Source organism: Penicillium longicatenatum, assembly GCF_028827895.1.
Source record: "Penicillium longicatenatum strain IBT 33135 chromosome Unknown contig_6_segment0_segment0, whole genome shotgun sequence".
NCBI lineage: Eukaryota > Fungi > Ascomycota > Eurotiomycetes > Eurotiales > Aspergillaceae > Penicillium > Penicillium longicatenatum.
Genome location: NW_026643123.1, coordinates 3565254 through 3589718, shown reverse-complemented (window position 1 = coordinate 3589718; position 24465 = coordinate 3565254). Strand labels below are relative to the sequence as shown.

Genomic DNA, 24465 nt, shown 5'->3' with positions numbered 1-24465 from the left:
GCGGGTCCGGGATGTTTGCAGTGTTTGCACCGGCAGTTTTGCGGTTGTCGGGATAATTTCATTCTCCCGCATCGCATGTTTGTTCCTGTCCCACCCGTTTCTTCACCGGACTCCCCACGGAGTCCAATTGTGGTCATTGCATTACCTCGATAATCGTCATTGACAGCAATGCGTTGACAATGCAGGGTCTGTGGTCCCGAGCTGCTCCTTCGCAGTCGACCTGTCGCTGTGTCTCGTGTCTGAGCACGACTGCTACAGGCGTTACCTCGCGATCAACCACCGCTGCCAGCAAAAGACGCCTCCGAATAGGCAACTCCGTCACCGCACTATACACGAGCATCTTCGCCGTTGCCGCCCTGGCCGATGCTAAAGCCAAAACTCAACGTCGAAATGACTGGGAAGAGAAGATCGCGGCCGTTAAGGCGGAGGTGAATGCATTGGTGGATGAAGAGCAGCGACTGATGAAGTCACTACAATCAAGGAGAAGTCCGCGCGGAATTCATCGACTGTTGTACAATGGGGGTTCTGGAATCACTTCGAGCTTACCTCCTACGACCCAGCTACGAACCATGTCAAGCCAGCCAACAAGGTCCTTCCACACTGATCGTCGGCTGATCAATGCTGCAAGCGCGGAGATAACGGAGACTTTTGAAGCAGAGGAGGAAATCACATATGAGGATGATTGTATGGAAGATATAGAAGACATGGAAGCAAGGCATACGTTCTTTCCGAGTTGGGTCCTCCAGGATCCTATGCGAGTCAAAGCTATCCAAAAATTGGCCCTGAGACAATTGGCAATTCGAATGTTGCTCCGACCGACCATTGCCCATCGTTACTCTGGACTTCCAGTGAACTATACCCGCGATTTCGATGTTCCTCAAATCAACGTGCCAAGCCTTCTCGAAGAGCTCAATAAGCTTCGACGTCGAATCACTGAACTTCGGACTTCCGAAAACTCAGAGTATGATGATTTAGTTCACGAACTTGTCACATTGAGTCCACAAAGAGTGCAAAAAGAATGCAAAACTCTCGACGCCGAGCTTCAACAAGATCTTCAGCTATTCATGAGCCGCCAGATGTCCTTAGAAGAAGCTCTCTTGCGAACCTCTGAGAATCTCCTCAATTCAGTGGATCCGGACCGGACAAACGCATTCAGGAACATAATCATTGCGTTCAGCCAAGCTCGCCAGAATGATCTGACCGAACTGCTGCTGCGAACAATCTTACCACATCGATTCTATTTGAGCACGTCTCTCATAACAACGATCATGGTTTTTTTCCGCAAGTCGAAAAACCTTAAAGATTTTGACCTTTTCCTTCGCATGCTCACTGGGGAAGGCTGGTCCGCAAATTTGGGGGCACTGGCGCCCTATACTCACCGAAAGGTCAATGGCCTGGATGTGGTAGTCCCGCCGATGGACAGCAATAGCGTTCTTATATACTCAGAGCTGATCACCTGTGCATTACGTTTCAATCAGCCGGATCGAGCAGATGCTTGGCTCCAAGCCGCGCGGCGTGTTGGCTTCTTCGACAACTTCAACACACTGTTTTGTTATATCAAATTCTACAGCATAAGACAAGACTGGGAGAAAGGATCTGCGGCGCTTAAACGAGCTGTCACATACCTAGTTTCATCAACGGGCCTTGAGAAACACCATGTGGAGCGCCTTGTTGTGCTTATGGCCCACCTCTGCGATTCCTGCGGTCGAAAAGATGTTTCGCAAGCTTTGATATCTGCAGCTATGGACAGTGGATTCGACCCTTGCATCCCGTCAGTCCAGGAAGATGTTGATCCTATCAGTGACCCCAATTTTGTGCGATGGGCCCAGGCTGCTCAATCAGCGCCCAAGGAGAACGCCGGTCGTCCTTTGTGGCAGAAATGTTCCGAATTTGCACACACCTTCGGTAACTACTTGAACGATCTGGAGACATCACATGATGACACAAGGACTCAAAAGCTTGCCAGCCACGCTGCTTGTTACGCGCAGAATGCCATGAGGGCCGGTCTTAGCGGTGATTCCTTAACTTCGAAGAACGCGAAAATCCAGGACAGCGCTCTATCATCGAGTTCACCGTCTGAAGTTGCTGAGTTGAAAAACGAAGTAGCTCAACTTCGTGAGCTTGTTTTTGAGCTCCGAAAGCACCACATCCAGGCTTCATTCAAAAAGGATAATTCTTACGCCCCCTCCGATTTCACCTATGAAGAGCATACCTCACAACAATCCGATACCCGTTCACACGCCCCAACCCCGACCTCCGAAACCCAGGATCCCTCTGCCACACCCCGCAGCGTCGAATTCCACAAAGTTGCCCCCAAACCAGGCCGGCCAAAGAAATCGCGGAAAAGATCCGTGGAAGATCGGGACCTTTTCACCCCTCGCCGTACAGCAAGCCAAGTAACAGCTTAAACATTTGTTACATGGCCTTTCGGCTTTTCAATTTTTGTACATTACGATATAGTTATCCGCTTCCCTGGGCAGAGCGTGTTCAATACCAACAGATGGGATGTATTTCTAAAGTCATTATTTCCACATGCTCGATTCTTCCAAGTTTCAAATACGCCTCTTTTGTAGCCGCAGTATACTCATCTCTTCCACACCCAGGACTTCACACCCACATAACACCATAAAAAAAAGCTTGCTTAAAGAGAAGAATAAGTAAAAAAAGAACAAGTGTTTCGGCCTTTACCTTAGCCGTAGCCGGATTCCGCCCACTCTCCTGTAGCATGCATGAGATTCTAAAACTAGGATCGGAACCATCTTAGCCAACGCGCATGTCCCAGACCATTTTGGTCAAGTACCGCTGGGAATAAAATCTCTAGGCCAGCACCTGGGGTTCATGTGTGATAATGTTTCCGGGACCTATATTTTAAGCCTTTATTCGTTAACTCTGGACTGCAGCCTGCAGCCGTACTGCACCGCACCCTGCGACTTATACTCTGTACCCTATGCTTGACACTTTCCTGGATTTTGTGTTTCTATTTCTTAATGCTTTTGAAGCCTTGCTAATGTTCTTTTTCTCAAATTTGGAGTATCGCTATGAGATTTTCAACACATCAGCTTTTCAGTTGATATACAAGTTATCGGCTTTCAAAGCTGCATATCAACCTTGGCACCATACCATACCAGAAGGGACAGTCATTCTCGAAATCGTCTTGACCAATATACACTGAGAAACTTTTTCCTGGCCCACCTGCCAAGGCTTTGGCGCAGATTATTTATTGAGCGACTCGCATTAAGTTGAGGGCGCAGTAAAATGCTACACTACCATGCGACGTACTATTACACCATGCGTACGAAAGGAGGATTCACGGAATTTCATGGAAACTTGTTATGGACCTCTAAATCATGTCGGGAAGGCCACCTGGTGCGAACTTGATGACCTGCTGGGAGACCACTTTTGTCCTTCCACCTCGTGTGTAGCGTGTGCTTGTTAACACTTGTGGGGGTATCTCCTTGGCCAGGAGAACCTTGACGAGGGATTGGCAAACGACCGTCCTGGTCAGTTGTCGGTTGTTTGCAGGCGAACAATTGCCTCTATAGCTTGATGGCGTAAGCCTCGAACAATACATACGTATTAGATCGGAAGAATGAGATGCTTAGCAAGAACTATCCTCTGATCATACGTCGGAATACTGTTCTATTTTTGAGAGCGAACTCTGGTAGGTAAGCTGGATACGTATCTCCCACGTCTGTAGGGATTTCACATTGACTCCCGATATCGCAAGCACAGCATCCACCACAATAGATCTAAGTATCCAGCATACTCGTTCAAGCTCATAATGGCTTCTTTTGAGAACCGCAAGCTAGTCCGGCAAATTTGCGCGGTAGTGCTCAATTAACTGACTTCGAGTGTCACAGACGATCATCATGCCTTGAAAAAGGGGTCACAGGTTGTGTTCATCATCCAGTTCGGCAATGATTTACGGGAATGTGGCTGGATGTATGGATCCAAAGCAAGATATTGACGTGGATCATCATGCCTTGAGAAAAGGGTTGCAGGTTGCGGGTCATAAACAGTTCGGGAATGATTTACAGTAATGTAGCTAGTTGTATGAGCCCAAAGTAAGATATGACGTGGATCATCATGCCTTGAGAAAAGGGTTGCAGGCTGTGGTCATAATCCAGTTCGGGAATGATTTACAGGAATGTAGCTGGTTGGATGAGCCCAAAGGATGGTATTAGCAAAGGATTCTGCTCTGATTGGCTGTAAAGACACTCGATAGCAGAACAAGCAATTAAGAAGAAAATAAAAGGACGGCAACCCTCTTCTCTCGTCCAAACTCCTTCAACAGCACAATCTGCTAGGCGGTCCAAACTATATTCTAACGAAGAAAATTTGTCGAATCTATCACTGAGATGAAACTCTTTGTCGCTATCCTCCTTTTTGGAACGGCCATGGCTGCTTCCAGAGACTCATTGTCTCCAGGCCCTTGCCTGTCAGTTTGCTGGCCAGAGGGTGCTGACTGTCCTGGGGGTTTGGTATGTCTATGCGATCATTGTGCTAGTATCAAACAATTACCCGTACTGATTCAATTAGGTGCCGGACGATAGCGACTCTACTTGCAGGCGATGCTGCATTAATCCTGAATGAAAGTTAAGGTATAGGAGTTTGTGTTAAGCGGAGAGATGGTATTTTACCACCACAAGGTTAGCTAATTCAGCTACTGTTGGGTAGACTTAGTGGAGGTCGGTGAGACCGCAATTTTCCGTTTGATACAGAATTTGTATTTACTACCTACAATGATGTGCCTGCTCTTGCGGCTATACACCCGGGGAAATACTCTAACCAGGGTCCAATGTGCTCCTGCTCCCTAGCAGGTATCCGAGAAATAAAGAAGACCTTTGAGTATAGTAGAATACGGAAAGATTTGCTAGAGGTGAAGGAGAGACAATTACCAGGAAATCTGGAGAGGAAGCAGGTCTGGAAGTGTAGAAAGAAGAGGGTATGACCTTTGTACTTGGTGACAAACTGATCTTCGTAGACTCGAGGGATGCGTCATAGGTAGCTGCAGCTTATGGCCAAAGAGTTTCAGGACTCCGAAGTCCAAATATTTGACTTCGAAGCTTGTGACATGAGCTATCGTACCTGATATATCGCTTATCGTATACGGAGTATAAAGCAAAGAACTACAGATCTTCGCCTTATTAGGCTGGCTAGAATCCCCGCTATTTGGGCCCGGGGCAATGCTAACAGCACAATCATCCGCTAAAGATGTGGTCTAACATATTAAGCCTGTGGTCGTTTTCCTGTTTATCCGATCGCTCATCGGTAGATAACTCCAGTGAATGTTCCAAGGTTTTTGAGGATCGGTGTCAATTAACCAAAGAAACTTTACGGTGAGGTGATGCTACCTGCGATGATCTCTGTGTCACCATCTATCGCGCTAGATCGACCCCGATCTGTCCTACTTCATTTTCGATAGTGCTGATAGACTTTGAGTAAATGGACGACCGCATCCCACTCGTGTTTCTTGTCTTTGGGACTATTCCTTTAAGAAAAGGAACCTACAGGCGGGATCGAAATCGTCTCGACAGTACGGAGTATACACTGAGTCTCTTTTTCTTGGCTCCACTGCCGAGACCTTAACGCACGCTATTGCATAGGCTGCCAACTCTTACGTTGAGCACCCCCTCGTAATGAAACCCCAATCACTCCAATCTGATCGATCACTTTTACGCGTATAATCAGGGCTCGAGGTTTTCTTTTTCGAACTTCCACCCTCGGATTTATTCGAATGCTGACTAGCAGCCGCAACTCTGGTATCAAAACGTTGGAAATATACAGTCTCTAGATTTAATCATTTAGACCGACATTGCTGAAATTTTCAAGGTTGCAAGAGCTTCCACTTTTCGACACCATTGTGTCATATGAATCCATCCACTTGGGCATATGTTGCCCCCTGAAGGAGGGTCTACGTTATATAAAGTGGCAAACCGACCGTATAGGTAATCAAGAAAACACAAATTCTGGAAAATGAACTCTATTTTATATTTGACCCTGTTCATCATGAAATTGCAAGAAGGGAATCTAAGAAACATATCATCGCTGAAAATCTAAGCCGTGGTGACTTAACGACGCTTTTCGGAACGCATCTTTTCCTTGCGAGAGAGTCGGTCGGCAGCACGCATGAGAGCAGAGCGAGTCTCGCCTTTGGGGAAGGAGTCGATATCGTAGTATGTGGGCGCAATGTCCTGCATTCGAGTAAGCATTTGTACGGGATGTAGATAGATAGGGAATGGAACATACCAAAAGCCACTCGGGCTTGACAGAGGTCACGGTACGAATGTAGTTTTTGGTCGTCAAAACAAATTCGTGGTACAAGACCCATTCCGCTTCGTGAGCCAACACGGTAGACGGGTGCAGAAGAACGTTTTGGTTGTCCTTGATGGTCATGTAGATGTTCTTGCCCTGGGGCTCCTTCTTGGCAACCTGCATGAAGAAACCGGCGCAGAGGGCACGGCGGATGTTCTCGTAGTACTTCTTGTCATCGAAGGGGGTGGAGACCATCTCGAGCTCTTCACGCTCCATGATGCGGAGGAGCTGCTTGCGGACATTGTCAGCAGATTGGAGTGACCGCAAAGAGAGGAAGTGATCGTGACACCATTGCTTGACATTTGATTGCGCATCAGAGCCCTTGAATGCGTGGTAAACGTTCAGCATAGTCAGATGATCGCCGTCGGGGTGGGCAAATAAGTCCTTCATTTCATCGGCGCGCTTGCGCTGAGAAGCTGGACGAACGAACACCTGGGGAACGGAAAGCAGAGATACGATGGACAGCATCTCGTTAGAGCAGTAGAACTCGGGAGAGCTGATCAACATGACTGCAAGCGCGGGATCGAGCGGGAATTCGGAAGCCAGGCGACCAAGCTGAGTGAGGTCACCCTCGTCATCCAGACAGGCAAGGTAGTTGAGCTCCTCAAGCGCTCTCATCAGGGTCTCCGGGGCAGGTGGGTCCATCAGATCGAAGTGGACAAGATCGTCGATTCCGAGCTTCTTCAACTCCAGGACAGTGGACGACAAGTTTGATCGAAGAATCTCGGGGTAGGTCGACTCAATCAGCTCCTTCTTGAAAGCATCCTCGGTGTAAAGACGGAAGCACTTTCCGGGGCGCGTACGACCGGCACGACCGGCTCTCTGCTGGGCAGATGCCTTGGAAATCGGGGAAACCAATAGAGACTCGACACGGATACGAGGGTTGTAAATCTTCTGCTTGGAGAAACCAGGGTCGACCACGTACACGATACCATCGATGGTCAAAGAAGTTTCCGCAATGTTGGTGGAAATGATAACCTTGCGCCCAGGGCGACCTCCAGGGCGTCGAGGAGGGGGGGCAGGTTCGAAGATACGCTGCTGCATGTGGGGAGGCAAACTACCGTACAGCGGGTATGTCTTAAGTGGGCCAGCATCGGCCTCTCGGACCATCTCATCGGCCTCGAGAGCGATTTTGCGAGCAGCATCTTCGATCTCCTCCTCACCAGTCAAGAACACGAGAATATCTCCCTCGTCTTCAGTCGCGTGGATCTGCAAAACTGTCCGGATCGCAGCTTCAACGTAATCTTGCTCCGGCTCGGGGGTGTAAAATACTTCAACGGGGTGGGTTCGTCCCGGAACGGCCAGAAGAGGCGCATCCATGAAATAACGCTGGAATTTCTGTGCATCCAGAGTGGCAGACATGATAATAATCTTCAGGTCTGGCCGACGTCCCACCACTTCCTTCAGGAGACCCATCAGAATATCGGTCGCCATGGTTCTCTCGTGAGCCTCGTCAAGAATGATTGTGCTGTACCGCGACAGATTGTGATCGTTCATAGCCTCGCGCAAAAGCATACCATCGGTCATGTACTTCATGATGGTCTTTGGGCTAGTCATATCTTCGAAACGAATCGAGTATCCAACCTCTTCACCGAGCTTGACGTCCATTTCGGCTGCGACACGCTCGGCGACGGACATGGCTGCCACACGACGGGGTTGTGTACACGCAACCATCTTGCGCTGGGTCTGGGGAAGATCATCGTAGAGGACGAATTGGGGAATCTGTGTAGTCTTTCCGGAACCAGTCTCACCAACGAAGACGAGAATCTGGGATTGCTGGTAGAGTTGCAAGAACTCATCACTAGAGACGGAAGTCAGTCTATGGGTTTACTGCGGCTCCCTTCCAGTGTTTTACTCACCGTTGCTGGTGCACAGGCAGATCGCGCCGAGTCTTCAAGATCGAAAAGTATTTGCTGGAGAACGGCTGACCGCTGAAAGGGTTGAATTCGCCATCCTCTGCTTTCTTGGCCAGAGCAGCAGTTGTCTGGTGGCGCTTGAACTTGGCCAGGGCCGAATTCTTGTCCGCGCCATTGGTATCCTCATACATGTGGGCCAAATAAGGATTGTCTTTGGGGTCTCCGCCCTCCATCTTTTGGCGCTTAGCCCGCACGCCGTCTTCCGAGTCTGAGCGACGATCAGCCATGGTGTGTAATGAGTGAATGTGAGAGTTGAAGAGTGCAAACTCGGGCGACCGATAAAAAAACTCAGATAGGAAGGTCGAACGCCGATCTCTCCTATCGGGGCTCACCGCTCGAGGTATTCTGCCGCTCCCCACAAAGGGACAAAGGGATCGATCGATTACTTCCAGGGAGTTAACTTTGGTGTTTCCTCCCTTGAAACCCGGTAAAACTGTCCTTGTTGGCATCCAAGTGGTCTACTTGAACTGCTGGGATTCTGTTAAAACTTGGACATTCATTTTTGCAAGGTTCTTCGGTCTTGGTTCCCTTCACCACGCCACCAAAAAAGTTCCCGGTGTCAACATGGAAGGCTACAGCGCTTCCGAGGATGCAGGACCAAGCTTTTGCATCGGCCACCATGAGGCAAATCGTTCCATTGCCGTTACCCCTCAGGTGATCCAGAAGGTGCATGAGAGTAATGTAAGTCTATCCAAGGTTTGGACGCTACTTGTCTCACTGAAGCTGATTGAGATACTAGTATGATATGATGACCGTTCCTATTACGACACAGCATTTCCACACTAGGGTTCTGGGATTGCTTTCTTCGTACCTATCCAATGTTCCGTCTCCTACCTATGATTCTATTGGAACTATGGAAACTTCGCAGAATACGAGACCTCTGACAGTCCCACCGCTTTCAAAGTTGGACTCGAACCTCACGCCTAATGACGCGACAAGCCAGCTTGTTGGCGTTACCAGCAGCTGGATTGATCTATGCTCACCGGATCCATTGATTGCGGATTTGTCTCGTCAGGTGCTCATGCTGGAAGTGGCCTATGCTGCCTTCTGTGGCATCGGATATCTTCTGATTCCTGGCCCTAAGCTCCACCATGGCAGCTTGCACTCCGAAGGAGTAGTGTACTATGCCCGTGCAATTCAAGATGCCTTAAACTTGGGATCCTATATTCAATTCCACATCTGGCTTCCTATGGTAGACAACCCCGAGCTTGAGCTTGATACCATGGGTGACCTGGCTCCATTGGCACGAGAGGATTTCCTTCAGCCTGATGATGGAGTTCCTCCGAAATTGGATTTATTCGGAACCTGGGATGCATGGGATTTGATTCGAAAGACATGTAAATTCCATGCTAGGCTGTTTGTTGGTAAGTAACGTAGCTCCTCGCAAAGATTCTAGAACCATCATCTTACTCGATCAACAGCTCTTTCGATGCCAAAACAGCTCCCACCTCTTTTCGTACAATCGCGTTGGCATTCTGAGCCGGTGCACTTGCTCACCATTGACGCCTCGGCTTTTCTCAAGAATCAGAAAGCATATCCTGTGTTGTCGAAGGCCCACCAGGCTTTGATAGCCAAGCTTATGCGTCTTCGAACACCTCCATGGATTCTCCTCTGTGGTGTCGGCCCGATCCCAGGCTTTGAAGCTGAGGATGATGCTGAGACGAGTCGGTTATCAGGCTCGGATTACCCTAGCCTGTCACAGGTTGCTGGTAGCAACAAGAAGCACTTTGACCCCACGCCTCATCTATCCTATTTACGGAACTTGCAGCAGCGACAGCCGCCACGTACCCCTATTGAAAGATTTGGCACCGGTTACCAGGATTACCTCCAAGCGCCTCTGCAACCCCTCACAGTTAACTTGGAAAGTATCACCTACGAGGTTTTTGAAAAAGATCCAATCAAGTACGAGTGGTACGAGAAGGCCATTTGTAAGGCCCTGAAAGATTGGGCAGAACAGAAGAAGCCTACCTCCCACCCGGATGGCAAAGTCATTCTGGCTGTTGTGGGCGCTGGTCGCGGACCTTTGGTGACAAGAGCAATCAAGGCCAGTGCCGAAGCAGGAGTGGAGATCGATCTGTGGGTAGTCGAAAAGAACCAGAACGCATTTGTTCTCTTGCAGCGACACAACGAAACCATTTGGGATGGCAAGGTTACGCTTGTCCAGTCAGACATGCGCAGCTGGAAGGGTCCTCAGGTGCGAAAGCAGACTATTGCGGGAGACAATGAAAATGTAGGAGAATCTCTCGGGATCCAAGACTCCCTTCTATACACACCGAAAAATGGTGATAATGACCCTGGCCGGACAACTGACTTCTCTGGCTCTAAGACTTCCGAGCTTTCGTACACCCATGTCGACATCGTGGTGTCGGAGCTTCTTGGCTCGTTTGCCGACAATGAGCTGTCACCCGAGTGCTTGGATGGTGTCAATGATCTCATCAACCCAGTTCATGGTATCTCTATTCCTGCCTCATACTCAGCTCACTTTACTCCGGTTTCAGCCCCAAAGCTGCACTCGGATGTCATGAACCAGACAGTTTCCAACCCGGCAGCCCCAGAGACACCTTATGTAGTCATGCTTCACGCCATCGACTTCTTGTCGACAACTGACTCCGATTCTGCCAATCAAATTGCTGCCAACCGTTCCTCGGGCTCAGGCAATATCACAGCGGCGACAGAATTCCCAACTCCCCTTGTCAAAACAGCCTGGTCTTTCTCTCATCCAAATCCAAATATCCCTGTCCAGTCCCCGTCTCAATCCACCATCTCGAATGCGCACAACGTCCGTCAAACTCGCCTGTCTTTCCCTGCACAGAACCGCGGCACGTGCCACGGCCTGGCCGGGTACTTTGAGACAGTTCTGTACGGGGATGTTGAGCTCTCCACTAACCCTGTGACCATGGAAGAAAAAAGTGCCAGTATGATCAGCTGGTTCCCTATTTACTTCCCACTGAAGGTAAGAACAGATGATGCCTTTGCTCATGCTATACTCCGAACCTTCTCTACGTGTATGTGGTTTTCTCCCAGCACAAATGCTAATGTCTTCTTAACTAGACTCCACTTAACGTCCCTGATAACGGTGAGATCGTTGTCACCATGTACCGCCAGACTGATAACCGCAAAGTCTGGTATGAATGGATGGTAGAAGTATTTGCCCTTGAACGTACCTCCGCACCTCCCACCCGGGTTAGCACACCGGCTATGAGCGGTGCTCGCCTGGGTTCTCCTAGTGCAGAGAGCCTTAAGGGCAAAGAAAACAACCCAGGACCTCGTGGCGGAGCCAATCGAGCAGGGTATCGTCGTGTGCGGGTGGGCTTGAGTGAATTACACTCAAGCATTAAAGATGGGTGCTTGATGTGATGAGATGATGCCATTTTGGAAAGAGGCTTCTTCGACATGAAGGCTTTATATCGATCAACCTTTTGGGACAAGGCATGAGCTGCATATCTATATGACTGCTTCGAGCTAATTCACCTGATGCATTCCAAATATATTGTAAATTCTGGCCACGAGATCTACTAAGGTGGGTCCATGCACAGTCCAGCGGCGTCACAAATTACGATATTTCTTGTCGTGTTTCTCATTCTCGATTGGTTTATTGTATGTGACAAAGTGGTAAATGAGCTCGAACTACAGTAAGCTTCATTAATTTTGTAATATCCGGGCCTGTGAGTTAAGCGATGTGGTTAGTTTTGCCTTTTTTTTTTTTTTTCTAGTGCCTCATACCTGTAGAGAATCATCTGCCCTGGCAGGATCTTGAGACCGCAAATTTAAGGGGTATTTATCTCACACATACTGGCACTGTACTCTATCTCGGGTATCTGGGCCTATATATGTTGGTTGATGAATAAGGCATAAGGATGATCTTAATTGAACGAGCGGTAGAGCGAGCAAGATTGAGCAGATCTTTGATGAATTTACCGAGTCTTTCATTATACTGCCGATCGAGAATGTTCACTTATCTAAACCTTTTCTCTTCAGTCGTATGTGCGTTGAGCCAAGAACTTGCATCCCGTAACTCAATTTCCAGTGTCAAGCGTAGGTCTTATCAATTTTGTGTCTTCTCCACATGTAGCATTTGAGATGATTTGTGATTATGATTGAGAATTTCACTGAGAAATGCGCCTTTGCGGCCAAATTAGAGTTCAATTTCCCCTGGAGGCTCAAGTGAAATCCAAGGGTCGAGGGAACTTCGGAGAACACCGCATTCCCAGAGCTGAGCCTCGGATATGCTTGTGATTGGGTGGGTCCAGCATGATGAGATCAGTGGCTTTCGGGACTGCTTTTGCCGAGAACCTCAGCGTGAACTACAATACGATCTATGGAGCAACTATTGAATCTGTCGTGTAACCTAGGGCTAGTGTAACAAGGTTCAATCCGCTGCAGAGTGGCACAAGCTGAATAGTTCCTGCATGATTGAGCTTGGTGGCGGAAGGCCATGCCCACGAGTCACCCACGGATCGACATTCTCGTGCCATTCCAGTTTGTCTTCAGCATTCCACATGAAAGTCAATATGACCCTGTCCCGCGTGGTTGACACGATCAGCGTTGTCTCAAATCCTTCCCGGGACACCGCCGAATGCAGTAAGATGCCCGTGGGGTCCCGGCGTCGGCCATGGATCTTGTCATCGCCAAGCGGGAACCATGGACTTTAATCAATCGGAATCGGATGAGGAAAAGCGGGTCCGATCTGCATTCATTGGGTGCTTAACGCAAAAGACACCATCGCCCCGAGGTAGGCCCTGCGAACAGTTAATCGGCACGCCGATCACCACGATCTTGGCCAATCGCACGTCCATTCCATGGTCACCAGGGTTCTGTCCACCGGTACAATGAGAAACCGATACAGGAACCAGGTCATTGCCGTTGGGGTACACCCTGTAGAGCTTGGGGTACATCTATAGAGGACCCCCCGTCCGACGCAGAATCTTCTCTCCACAGCCTGCTCGATTTACAATTCAATCGGTCACTCGGATACTATGCGCTTCTCAATCTTGTCAGTCCTTTCAGCGCTTTCAGCCTTGGGTCATGCGCTCCCGAACAGCCTGCAGACGCGAGGTAAGATCTTCTCCCTGGACTTTTTTTGTTCCTGGACTCACCATCTTGTAGACGTCACTGCCGATGAGCTGTCGGACTTCAAGTTCTGGGTTCAGTATGCTGCCGCTGCCTACTGCTATGACAGCTACACCGCAAAGGCCGGCTCCAAATTGGCCTGCTCTGCCGGCAACTGTCCCGATGTCGAGGCTGCCGGCGCCAAGATCGTCTACGACTTTTCCAAGTAAGCTAAACTACTCTTCACAGCAGCAAACTCATGATTTCTAATTACAAACAGCACTACCATTACCGATACCGCTGGATTCGTAGCATTGGACGACACCAACAAGGCAATTGTCCTATCTTTCCGCGGCTCCTACTCTGTTCGCAACTGGCTCGCCGACGTCGACTTCCCCTACACCAACCCTGGCCTCTGTGATGGCTGTGAAGCGGAAATGGGCTTCTGGAACTCCTGGGCATTTGTCAAAGACCCTATTTCCAAAGTCCTCGACGAGACCGTTGCCTCCAACCCCGACTACGAACTAGTCGTTGTAGGCCACAGTCTCGGTGCTGGTATTGCTACCCTTGCGGCTGCTGACCTTCGCGGAATGGGACACCCTTCGATCAAGATGTACGCGTTTGCTTCGCCTCGCGTCGCCAATCCCGCATTGGCCGACTACATTACCGCCCAGGGAAACAATTACCGCTTCACCCATACCAACGACCCTGTCCCCAAGCTACCTCTGCTTGCAATGGGCTATGTTCACGTCAGCCCTGAATACTGGATCACTTCGGGCAATAATGTTACAGTTTCGACTAGTGATGTTCAGAAGCTTGAGGGTACGGTTAACTGGAACGGCAACACTGGAACCGGTGTTCCGTTAATTTCGGATTTCGCTGCTCACCACTGGTACTTTGAGCGAGCGGATGGATGTTTGGGAGCTGGTCTTCCTTTCAAGGCCTAAGATACCTAACAATCCCCATTATTTGTAATTATAGAGGATATAAGGGAGTTGTTAGATGTAGACTGGAGTGTATATCTATATTATAGGTATCTCAATAACGCCGGGTAGAGCAGCCATGCAGGACTGTTAAATGAGACAGCGTACAAATAGAATAATATTCAAGCATATCAAAAACGCGTTCCGGGTTCAAGTCATGTCACTTCAAGAGAGACCACGCAATTTGCCCCATCAACCAATTGGCCACAGAATGTTCTCATTCGGCTTGCACTTCATCATTTAGTCTGCGCATTGTGGCCATTATGGTTCTCAGTCAGAGAAAGGACCAAACGAGAAGAATCTTTCCATAATAATGGCCGTAATCACGGGGTATCTAATGCAGATACTTATCAATGGCTTGGGAGGGTTGCTAACATAGTGATGAATTGCGCTAGAGCCGACCTAGGTAGCACATGAGCAAGCTTGACGTTCCTCTAAATGAATATCACATCGCAGAGCCTGGTGGATAAATATATTATGGAAATTTCAAATGAAGTTGAATTCACCTTGATCGTCAACCTTCCACAAACGAACCTTTCACGCGTTCAGGCACATTTATGACAACCTGAGATTTTTTTTCTTCCTCTTCATCGTCTCTTTCTCGACCTCATTTTTCTTTAGTCCTCGTTGTGGTTCTGACTTTCTTACGTTCCGGCCTCATATCGACCACAGATCTCCAGGGGGGTTCAGAGCAAGCTGAGCCCCAAGCGGCTCAATTTGTTTCCCTTCATATGATCTTTGGCCCCAATCTCGATAGGACAAAGGCTTTCATCAATGGCAAACATGGACACCACGAATGATCTAACGATCTACCCTCGAAGTACTGAGGGGATTCAATAGGTCCCGTGTTCAATTCGTTCCCAAGCAGATATGTTTTTGGATCTTACTTTTTGAATTAAAAGTCCGAGATGATCAACCATACTGTATATTGAAAAGTGCATCTAATATCAAACGTCAAGCTGATCAACAACAAGCTATATGTATTAACAATGTCGTAGCCGCTCAAATACTATGCCTTGCAAGTCTGGGGCCTGAGCAGGGTCCTGGTCTCCGGTATCAAGTATAAGCTACCACTTCACCAGGAAAGATAAATCAGATTCTCTTATTCCCTGGCTATTTCGGCTCCCCATTATGGACCTGGGCAGGTCCTCACAATCGATTACTCGGGGGAAATCTCAATGACAATCTTCTTGGCCGAAACGCCCGCTCGCATTAGGTCAATGCCCTCCTGGACCTTACTCAACCCACCATGGATCAGATGAGGATCCGGCTTCGCTTGAAATTTGCCAGCAGCGAGTGCCGAGGGCATGAACTTATGCCAGATGGCATCACCCACATGCGCAGCGGAAAAGCCAGGGTCCAAACAGATTACTGTGAAAATGTTAGAAAGAATCTTCGTCATTGCAGATATACTTCTACCTACTCATAGAAGGCGTCACAGTGCTGGGGAACGTTCCCGCGGGATAGTTGACGATCGGAAGTTTGCCTCCACCAATTATCTCAAGAATCTCGGCACATGTTTTCTGTGTTTCCTTCGAGGCGATACAATCGAAAATATAATCACCCGGTCTCAGAAGGCTAGTCATCCGGTCGACCGCACCAGAGTCCTTATAATCGAATATATGGGAAGCGCCGAGGCTTTTCACATACTCATGGTTGGCGCTGCTGGCTGTAGTCACAACCTCAAGTCCAGATGCAACGGCGAGCTGGATGGCTGAGCTACCAACGGAGGAGGCACCTCCCCAAATGAGGATCCTCTTCCCAGTGGGCGATGGCGCCAGCGAAGGAAGCGGCAGCTCTAGATGTACATAAAGTCCTGTCGCGGCGGTATCAACTGAGATTGGAAGGACAACTGCATTGGCCAAGGGCAAGGAGTCTGGGACAGGGGAAACCAGGTTCTCGTTGCAGGTGCTGTATAGTTGATATCCCATGTTCGTGGTCTTTTTGGTGAGAAGCCCATCGCAGTGGCTGAAAGAATATTTAGCTGCCCTTGTTGCACACAATTATTCGATATTTCCGTGTTATTTACCCCATCACTCTCTGACCAGTTTCAAACTGGGTAACCTTTGAGCCAAGTTGAACAACGGTGCCCGCGACATCAGTGCCAAGAATGAAGGGGTATTCAAAAAAGGCTTCTGGTGCGTCTTGCAGCTTCAGAGAGGAGAACTTCTGAGCTTCGAGTCTAAGTGTATGGGTGACATTGGCTCTCTTACCTTCCAATCCACGGGGTTGACAGCTGAATAAGCGACCTTGATCACTACCTCGTTTTCTGAGGGGTTTGGCGCGGGTCCAGGTCCGACCTGGACGGGAGGAGAATTGGCACTCGGCAGCCAAGCAGCTTCGTTCACGAATGATGACATGGCTAGTAGGTCAAAGAATGAACTTTGGAGAGACGTCTGGAAGGTATTCGGATCTAAAGGAAATTAGAAGATGTGTAAGATAGAAGATCTGCGTGGTGGAAGTCTTGGGAGTATTTATATCGAAACATCAGGCAGCACTATAGTTCAGTGAACAAAGTTAAGCAAGCATTCCATTCCAATAAGGGCTCTCGTAATATTAAACTGATTATAAATCTCGATAGGTAAGCAAGCCCCGGTGATTTTTAATGGTCAATCCTTCGATCCCTTCGGCGCCCCATTACACGTGAAATGGATTTCAGACGTTCTAATTCGTCGCCCTCACGGACGAACCTTATTTCCGTCCACCCAAAATGCAACATTGGGAAGCCAATTTGAAGTATATAAAGCTATTTGTATTAACTTCCATGGTGCTCTCCGGATTCTTTGGCAATTCATTTAAGGTTGAAATTGGTACCATCTCGAGGGTGCCCAGACCGGTAATTATTCGGAATAGCTTTGTAGAAACTCAGCCAACGACTGAAGCTACCATACATGGACTAGCTAGATCATAATTCAGGCTCTCAAGCGCTGCAAATCCTAACTCATTGTTTGAGGTTGTCAAATGGTCCTTTGAATGTTAATGGGCAAGAGATTCATGACATAAACTAAAGAAATCGGCTTGGAGCCTAGCTGCCTAAACGTCCAGCAGCGCTATACTGATCAGAAAACGGAAAGCTCGACACTACGGGTGTTATTGCCATGCATACATAAGGACGTCTGAAGGTGTTTCACCCTTCTATTCAATTCTAACCAATGGCCAAGGCTGTGCTTTGCCAACCTGTGCAGAATTGTGCCTTGGAGATTAAGAATAAGAACACTACGCACCTGCTCACGCAGACCTTCGGTGGCGTTGATGGAACACATTTCTACTCTACAGAGCCCAAGACGATATGTAGGGTTCGACAAGATCCGAACATGAGCTCATGCTAGGTTGACAAGGATATCGAAATTGAATCAGGTACGTTTCGTAGGGCTGCCCCTATTTCGGCGGCACGAACCGAACGATCAGCGCATATGCACGTAGCTAGGGGTGAAATAGGAAAAAGCAAAATCATCCGCGAATGACGGATAACCAAGGGCGATTATTTCAAGTCCCACTCATGAACCAGGCTTGCGACTGTGGGTTTCGAATTCGGAATTGAGCGTGACTTGTTAGATCGAAGCTAGAGCATTGTCAGAGCGCTGATCATCCGAACTACGACGCAACCCTTGGCAAACCCCCTTGGCAAGTTCATGTCGTCGTCCTCATTTATCAACTGGCGGTGGGCCGACAGTTGTTCTTTGACGAATGCCCCATAAATAAACATTAATCAATGATTGGCGCAACGCGTACGGAATGGATAACAGCTCACCCGTTCTCTTCTAAGCTCCTCGGTCCTTGAGCTTCCACGCCACCCCGGGACCACCAGCCAAGAAAAAAAGACCATTGAGGATCAGGTCCGGGTTTGTTTGCTCACAGCCTCATTGAGCATTGTTTTTCCCGGGAGAGGACGCTGATTCGGCGCAGCAGTGGCACTGGGAAAAGATTTTGACGGGAGTACGTACTCCGCCGGCTAGATCCGTCATAGTCCGAGTCCAAACCACGCAAGCGCTCTCGTCATCAACCAACCCAAGCTTTTTGAGTGGAGTCGCCATTGATTGATTTTAACCACTCTGCTCTGCGTTTGTGCGCCATCCCCTGGCCCACTTCACCTCGATATGGCCCCACGAACCAATCAATGAACCATTCGGCCTGAGACACTTGACTTATCGCCTTTGATAAGTGGGGTGGGAATTGATGTCCCCAGCCATGGGCACACTGGCGTACTTGTTTCGCGGCCATGGTACCTAAGCCAAATATAAATAGATGATTTTAGCGATTTATCACCCCAGTTATACCCGCTTTGTGGCCCAGCAAACTACTTTCGCTTCACATATATTGGGACTGCTCCAGTCTGTTACCTTCGTTTTCACCATCAGTGAAATTCCTTTCGTTTTGGGTGCCGGATATCACTCGTTTTTACATACACAATGAAGTCTTTTCTGAAGTGGACGGCCGTGACCCTGGCCGCGGCCCAGCTTGGTGCTGCTCAGACTTACACTAGCTGCAACCCGACCAAGAGTTCGTGACTATATGCCCCGATTTGGGATGAATGTGTGTCTGACTATCTTCATTAGAGACCTGCCCTTCCGACAAGGGTCTGGACAAGTGGGAATACTACGTTGACTTTACCGAGTCTGGCTCTCTCGATGCCTGGAACATTACTGCCAAGCCCGTTACTCAGACTTCTCTCGGTGCGAAGTTTGAGATCGCCGAGGAGGGCGAGGCCCCTACCATCGCCAGTGAATGGTACATCTTCTTCGGTCACGTTGATATCAAGATGAGAGCCGCCAACGGCACCGGTATTGTCAGCACATACATCCTGGAGTCTGGCGACCTGGATGAGATTGACTGGGTGAGTCATCACCATACACAACCCACGAGTGTGAATCTTTATATCTAATCATACCAAACCCAACAGGAGCAAGTTAGCACCTACACCCAGGAGATTCAGACCGACTACTTCGGTAAGGGTAACACCACCGGCTGGGACCGCGCCACTACCGTCAATGTCACCAACCCCGAGACCGAGTTCCACACTTACAGTATCGACTGGACCGAGGAGCGCATTGAGTGGCTTATTGATGGTGATGTCGTCCGCACCCTGAAGTACGACGATGCCAATGGCGGAAAGAACTTCCCCCAGACCCCCTCCCTGCTGAAGATCGGTATCTGGGCCGGTGGTGACTCCTCCAACTCTGAGGGTACCATTGAGTGGGCTGGCGGTGAGACTGACTTTGACGACGTTCCCTTCGTCATGTACGTCGAGTCCGTCAAGGTTATCAACTACAACCCCGCCCAGTACTACAAGTACAGCGACAAGACCGGTGACTACTCCAGCATCAAGATGTTGAACAGCTCTTCGTCCTCCTCTCTGTCCAACACTTCCAGCTCTTCTTCCTCGTCTAGCTCTTCCGGTTCTAGCTCTTCCGGTTCTAGCTCTTCCGGTTCTAGCTCCAGCTCCAGCTCCAGCTCTACCAGTGCTTCGGCTTCTGCTTCCAGCTACGCTACCTCCGCCGCCTCCACCCTCTACTCCTCCGCATTTGTGGTCTCCATGATCGCTTTCGCTGTTGGTGTTTTCCAGCTTTAAATCACTGTATATTGTTGAGTCATGTTGACATGTTTCCGTGGATGGGATTGAGATTATAGATATACCAACCGCTTTCGTTCCTTTACATATTTGACAAATATTTATTCCATGGGCTTGTTGAGGCTTCAAATGCTAATTTGGAAGTTCTCTCTGGGTTCGATGGCAGGTTCCACGTGTAATAATAAAATAGAATTATAAACGAAAACAAGCCACTGACTGCTCTAAAGTTTCATGCATATTCTTAGTTGGATTCAGGGATCAACCCATCGCTTGGGTACCGAAATTTCACGTTCGAATAAACTCATAGATCAGTTCTATCGGATGATAGCTTATGATTGGCAAGCCACCGCTGCTCCGAGTAAGCCGAAATCGCCAAGAAAGGCTCGCCAAGACCTAGTAAGCTTCCCCGCGAAGTAGAATTCCGGGGAGGTGTCCGAGATTTAGGAATGCGACATGAGTATTTTAATAATGTCCCCCGCTCACTTCTCCCTACATTCTGAAATATCGTGCTCTTGTCGAGTTCATGACCAATTCGCTTTTGTAACACAGCTCATCTTCGTCTTACCCCAGTCAGCATGGACGCGGAAGATACATCCACCCGGAAGAGGAATGGTCATGGAGTCGCCGAAGAGATCGAGAGCTTCCACGACAATGAGATTCGTACCGACGAATTGGAAGTACCGAAGCTGATTGTTAATAACCGGGAAGAGTTCGAAGCAAAGTTTGTTCGAAAGCTGGACATGAGGTTACTGCCCTTGATGATGTTGATTTGTATGGCATCCCACAACGTCGAGATTCAGATTGTTTGCGTACTCGCTAACAGTTGAAGACGTCTTGAATTACCTGGATAGAAACAATATCGCAACTGCACGTCTTGGGACTTTGGAGAAAGATCTTGGGCTCCATGGCAATCAATACAATACAATCATCAGTATGTGGTCAAGGTTACCGGAATCAAGAATGATCACTTCTAACCAACACCAGGTCTTTTTTTTGTCGGATATATCTTGACTCAAATTCCGACTAATATGATTCTCAACAAGATGAGACCATCCTTATTTCTGGTAAGCCTCTGAGGGTCTAGCCACGATTTGAAGCTGACTGCGTATCAAGCCAGGTGTTATGTGTTGCTGGGCCATTGTCAGTAGCTGCACCGGCGCAGTGCAGGATTATCAAGGATTGCTAGCCTTACGTTTTATTCTTGGCTTCGTTGAAGCGCCATTCTTCCGTACGTTGTACATCAAGTTCGAAATCGGATGACAGAATCTAATCAGACTTGCAGCCGGTGCCTTGTTTCTCTTCTCTTCTTGGTATACTAAGAAAGAGCTTGCTGCCCGCATCTCTATCCTCTACGTTGCTGCTCAGATATCTGGAGCCTTTGGTGGCCTTCTTGGTAGCGCCATCATGTCTGGAATGGATGGAAAGGCTGGACTACCAGCATGGAGATGGTTATGTATGATCTTAATTCCTACTCGACTACAATTGGCGTGCTTACAAATTGACAATATAGTTATAATAGAGGGGGCCGCGACAATCCCAGTAGCTCTTTTGGCCATGATGACCTTACCAGACTACCCAGCAACTACCAAGTGGCTCACCGACGAGGAACGCATACTGGCTATCACTCGCCTAGCAGAGGATGGAAATGAGAGCGACCACGATGAAACGAGCAACAGATTCGAAGGTCTGAAACTTGCGTTCGGGGATCCAGTCCTCTACATCATCTGGCTTATGCAGCTGGGACTCAACACCTCCGCCTGCTTTACCAACTTCTTCCCGACCATTGTCGCGACATTGGGATACGGTACTACAGAAACATTGCTACTATCTGCACCACCATACATCTTTGCCGCAATTATAAGTGTGATCAATTCTTTACATAGCGATCGAGTAAGCGAGCGCTGGCTTCACGTGGTGTGGCCCCAGATATTCAGCAGCATTGGGTTCATTATTAGCGCCCTGACACTGAATGTGGCAGCACGATATATCTCCACTTTCATGATGATGTCAATTTACGCGTCGTTTGGGTGCATTCTCTCTTGGGTATCTACGTCTTTGCCGCGGCCTCGGTCTAAGCGCGCGGTCGCTTATGCAGTTGTCAATGCGGGATCTAATTTCGCGTCCATATACGCTAGCTACTTTTATCCGTCTTCGCAGGGGCCGAGATACTGGCAGGCAAACGTGGCGAACGTGGCTTTCTGCGGACTGTGTATTCTGATGGCTACCCTTTTGCATTTTACGCTACGGCGGCGTAATGGTCGTCTGGACAGGGCTGCAGATGTAGATATTACGGATGGGCGTGGTCCGATTGATCAGGGATCAGAATGTCATCATTTGGCGATGCGGTGGAACTGTCATCCAAATTATCGGTACACTACTTGAGTGCACTGATTACGGTAGAAGTCGAGAACTTGAAGCATGGTAATTCGTGATACTTCAATCCTGCGCTGTAGGGGTGTTAAAATTGCTTGTCTTGAAATAAATCATAACGGGAAGATACAAATATGGCATGTCATAGGAGCTTTAAGGGGTCGTGGGTGAAAGCAGTAGGACTGAAGACGTAAATCAGTATCGAGTTGGGTAACCTTAACATGCATTGCGTCTGGGATCCCATGGGGCAGTGGTAGGCTGCACAGATCAATGGGAAGAAAGGGGAGAGATTATTCTATGTACTCATTTGGACAGGCTGTGATACTGGAAAAGTATTGCTATCAAGATGTCTGAAGAAGCCTCTACTGATGAATCATATATACTCTAGTTCAAGCCCATGTTTCTCCCGTCAATATTCACGTGCCCGATGTTTCTTGTTTAACCTCAATTAGTCCCGACAAGGTGATGTCAAAGACGCAATGCATTACGCCAGGCGCGTACGTCTTGACATGCTCCACATGACAGCATTCGGTTTTTGGTTCTTGCAGAATCTCCTGCTTACGCTGAGCATGGGCTCGAAACTTCGTAATCTGTGTCATTATCTCCTCCTTCTTCTCTTCAATCCCCCGCACATCGACATTCTCATGAACGTGGAGCCAGCCTCCTCGCTGCGGATCAAGTACCCGGCATGCATTATCCCAAGATGGTTGTGATGATGGCAAGAGCCCCAAGTTGACATGTCGCACGGGACTCCATGTGTCTGATTGTTCCATAACATCTCTGATTTTCCCCAAAATGTTGGCTGCAAACTTGTTGTCTCCGTGGAAGACAACAACCCGGTCCGATTCCGTCAGACTTTCCACAAGGTCTATGACGGGTGATTCGGTTTGACCGTCCTCTAGGATACGGACAACTTTACAGCCCCATCCATTCGCTTCGCATCCTCGCCGCAGGCCCTCCACGGACCAGCCGTTGAGTTCCCATCCCCATACCCGCTTGACGCCTCGCTTTAGATAGGAAAAGACAAAATAACCGATACCTGCGTACATATCGACAACGCTGATGTCTGCTGGTGACTGGTGCAAGGATTCCTTGTCTAGTCCTTGGAATGTACCTTGGCAGGGTCCATATCCCAGAATTCGCGCTTTTTCAGTGATGTTTCCTCGTGAGAACATTGTATAGAACGGTGCCCAGATCTGGACTATGCCTTTATTCTGCACCGTCCGTACCCAAAGCGCCGAATGCAGGTCCTTGGCTTGAGGCTGTGCTTTTTCATCGCCAGAAGTTGAAATTATGCATAGGTCTTGGAAGTCACCATAGAGGGGAACCAGACCGGCAGGACTGCGCATTCGGTTTTCCAGCCCTTGGGTATTCGTCAAAGATATAAAGGAATTTATTGCAATATGAGTGACGCCCTGTCGCTTAAAGGCTCTCGCTATCGAAGCATATAGTTCTTCGCGTCGTTCGGATGGTAACGCTGCGTAAAATTTGTTCCATGCAGGGGGTGCATTGAACGTGTTTGCTGGGAGAAGTAAAAGGGGCTCATAAACGGTGAAGCGTTTCGGAAGGGCAATTTGCATTATTTCAACCGGTATTCCGATGTTGGCCAGGAGAGTTTTAGATTCCGGCATGTCCAGAAATTCCGTGATTCCCGTGTGCAATGCATTGTAGTTTTTTGAAGGCCGAGTAGAGTTTGAGGATTTCTCTGGACGCTGACACATACTTTGAATCTTGAGTTGGCGCGTCTGGATTGTTGTTGTCGCCATGTTCATTTAAATGCGGGGGTCGATATGAGAGACCTTCACGATGCCCGGTGTTTGGGAAACGCAGGACTTGAAGCTGATTATGCCGGTCAAATTTTATAGTCTCATCGGTACAAGAGCCTGTGGTCCTTTATCCCAGGACTCTTCTCACTTGCTCAGCGGTACAACTGCTCGTGTTGTGTCGCAAAGATAGCTTGGCCTTTGAAGTCTCCAGCTGTTAAAACCGAGTGCACGTGACCGGTTGCATACTATGCATACCCTCCCCATGGCTCCTGCACAACACCCAACCAGACGTTGGATGAGATTGACAATATGGTTGATAGGTAAGACGATTCCAGCGATTATTTCAAATGGTCTAGGATAAAATCTGAAAGTATTTACTGGCTTCTTAAAATTCCCCGATAAGCTTCCGAGCCGTGGACTCGATATAGACTTGCGAGGCCCAGTCATCAACCTTGGAATATTTCATTCTAAGGTTTCCCTCCCGTTCCAAGCATTCA

At 48.6% G+C, this 24465-nt stretch overlaps 8 protein-coding genes across 8 annotated transcripts; 5 read left to right on the top strand and 3 right to left on the bottom strand.

The window, feature by feature from the left end:
- Positions 1-179: 179 nt before the first annotated feature.
- N7484_009533 (uncharacterized protein) lies at positions 180-2408 on the top strand (the record flags this gene model as incomplete). Its single annotated transcript, XM_057119920.1, has 1 exon — positions 180-2408. One exon carries the CDS (start codon positions 180-182, stop codon positions 2406-2408), a length of 2229 nt encoding a protein of 742 aa, XP_056969475.1.
- Positions 2409-6071: 3663 nt separating this feature from the next.
- On the bottom strand, positions 6072-8458 carry N7484_009532 (DEAH-box ATP-dependent RNA helicase PRP43; the record flags this gene model as incomplete). The annotated part of the gene is made up of 3 exons (XM_057119919.1): positions 6072-6194; positions 6250-8116; positions 8175-8458. The coding sequence occupies 3 exons, from the start codon at positions 8456-8458 to the stop codon at positions 6072-6074; spliced, it is 2274 nt and encodes a 757-aa protein (XP_056969474.1).
- Positions 8459-8795: 337 nt separating this feature from the next.
- Positions 8796-11588, top strand: N7484_009531 (protein arginine N-methyltransferase; the record flags this gene model as incomplete). Its single annotated transcript, XM_057119918.1, has 4 exons — positions 8796-8912; positions 8971-9595; positions 9653-11184; positions 11283-11588. The coding sequence occupies 4 exons, from the start codon at positions 8796-8798 to the stop codon at positions 11586-11588; spliced, it is 2580 nt and encodes an 859-aa protein (XP_056969473.1).
- A 1619-nt stretch (positions 11589-13207) lies between these two features.
- On the top strand, positions 13208-14227 carry N7484_009530 (lipase family protein; the record flags this gene model as incomplete). Its single annotated transcript, XM_057119917.1, has 3 exons — positions 13208-13286; positions 13338-13506; positions 13561-14227. The coding sequence occupies 3 exons, from the start codon at positions 13208-13210 to the stop codon at positions 14225-14227; spliced, it is 915 nt and encodes a 304-aa protein (XP_056969472.1).
- Positions 14228-15422: 1195 nt separating this feature from the next.
- On the bottom strand, positions 15423-16623 carry N7484_009529 (zinc-binding alcohol dehydrogenase family protein; the record flags this gene model as incomplete). The annotated part of the gene is made up of 4 exons (XM_057119916.1): positions 15423-15634; positions 15687-16231; positions 16293-16414; positions 16477-16623. 4 exons carry the CDS (start codon positions 16621-16623, stop codon positions 15423-15425), a joined length of 1026 nt encoding a protein of 341 aa, XP_056969471.1.
- Positions 16624-18672: 2049 nt separating this feature from the next.
- Positions 18673-19832, top strand: N7484_009528 (glycoside hydrolase family 16 protein; the record flags this gene model as incomplete). The annotated part of the gene is made up of 3 exons (XM_057119915.1): positions 18673-18763; positions 18820-19097; positions 19164-19832. 3 exons carry the CDS (start codon positions 18673-18675, stop codon positions 19830-19832), a joined length of 1038 nt encoding a protein of 345 aa, XP_056969470.1.
- Positions 19833-20407: 575 nt separating this feature from the next.
- N7484_009527 (uncharacterized protein) lies at positions 20408-22214 on the top strand (the record flags this gene model as incomplete). The annotated part of the gene is made up of 6 exons (XM_057119914.1): positions 20408-20603; positions 20662-20763; positions 20817-20896; positions 20946-21060; positions 21115-21285; positions 21343-22214. 6 exons carry the CDS (start codon positions 20408-20410, stop codon positions 22212-22214), a joined length of 1536 nt encoding a protein of 511 aa, XP_056969469.1.
- Positions 22215-22618: 404 nt separating this feature from the next.
- Positions 22619-23833, bottom strand: N7484_009526 (tRNA(Phe) (4-demethylwyosine(37)-C(7)) aminocarboxypropyltransferase; the record flags this gene model as incomplete). The annotated part of the gene is made up of 1 exon (XM_057119913.1): positions 22619-23833. One exon carries the CDS (start codon positions 23831-23833, stop codon positions 22619-22621), a length of 1215 nt encoding a protein of 404 aa, XP_056969468.1.
- Between the last annotated feature and the right edge of the window lie 632 nt (positions 23834-24465).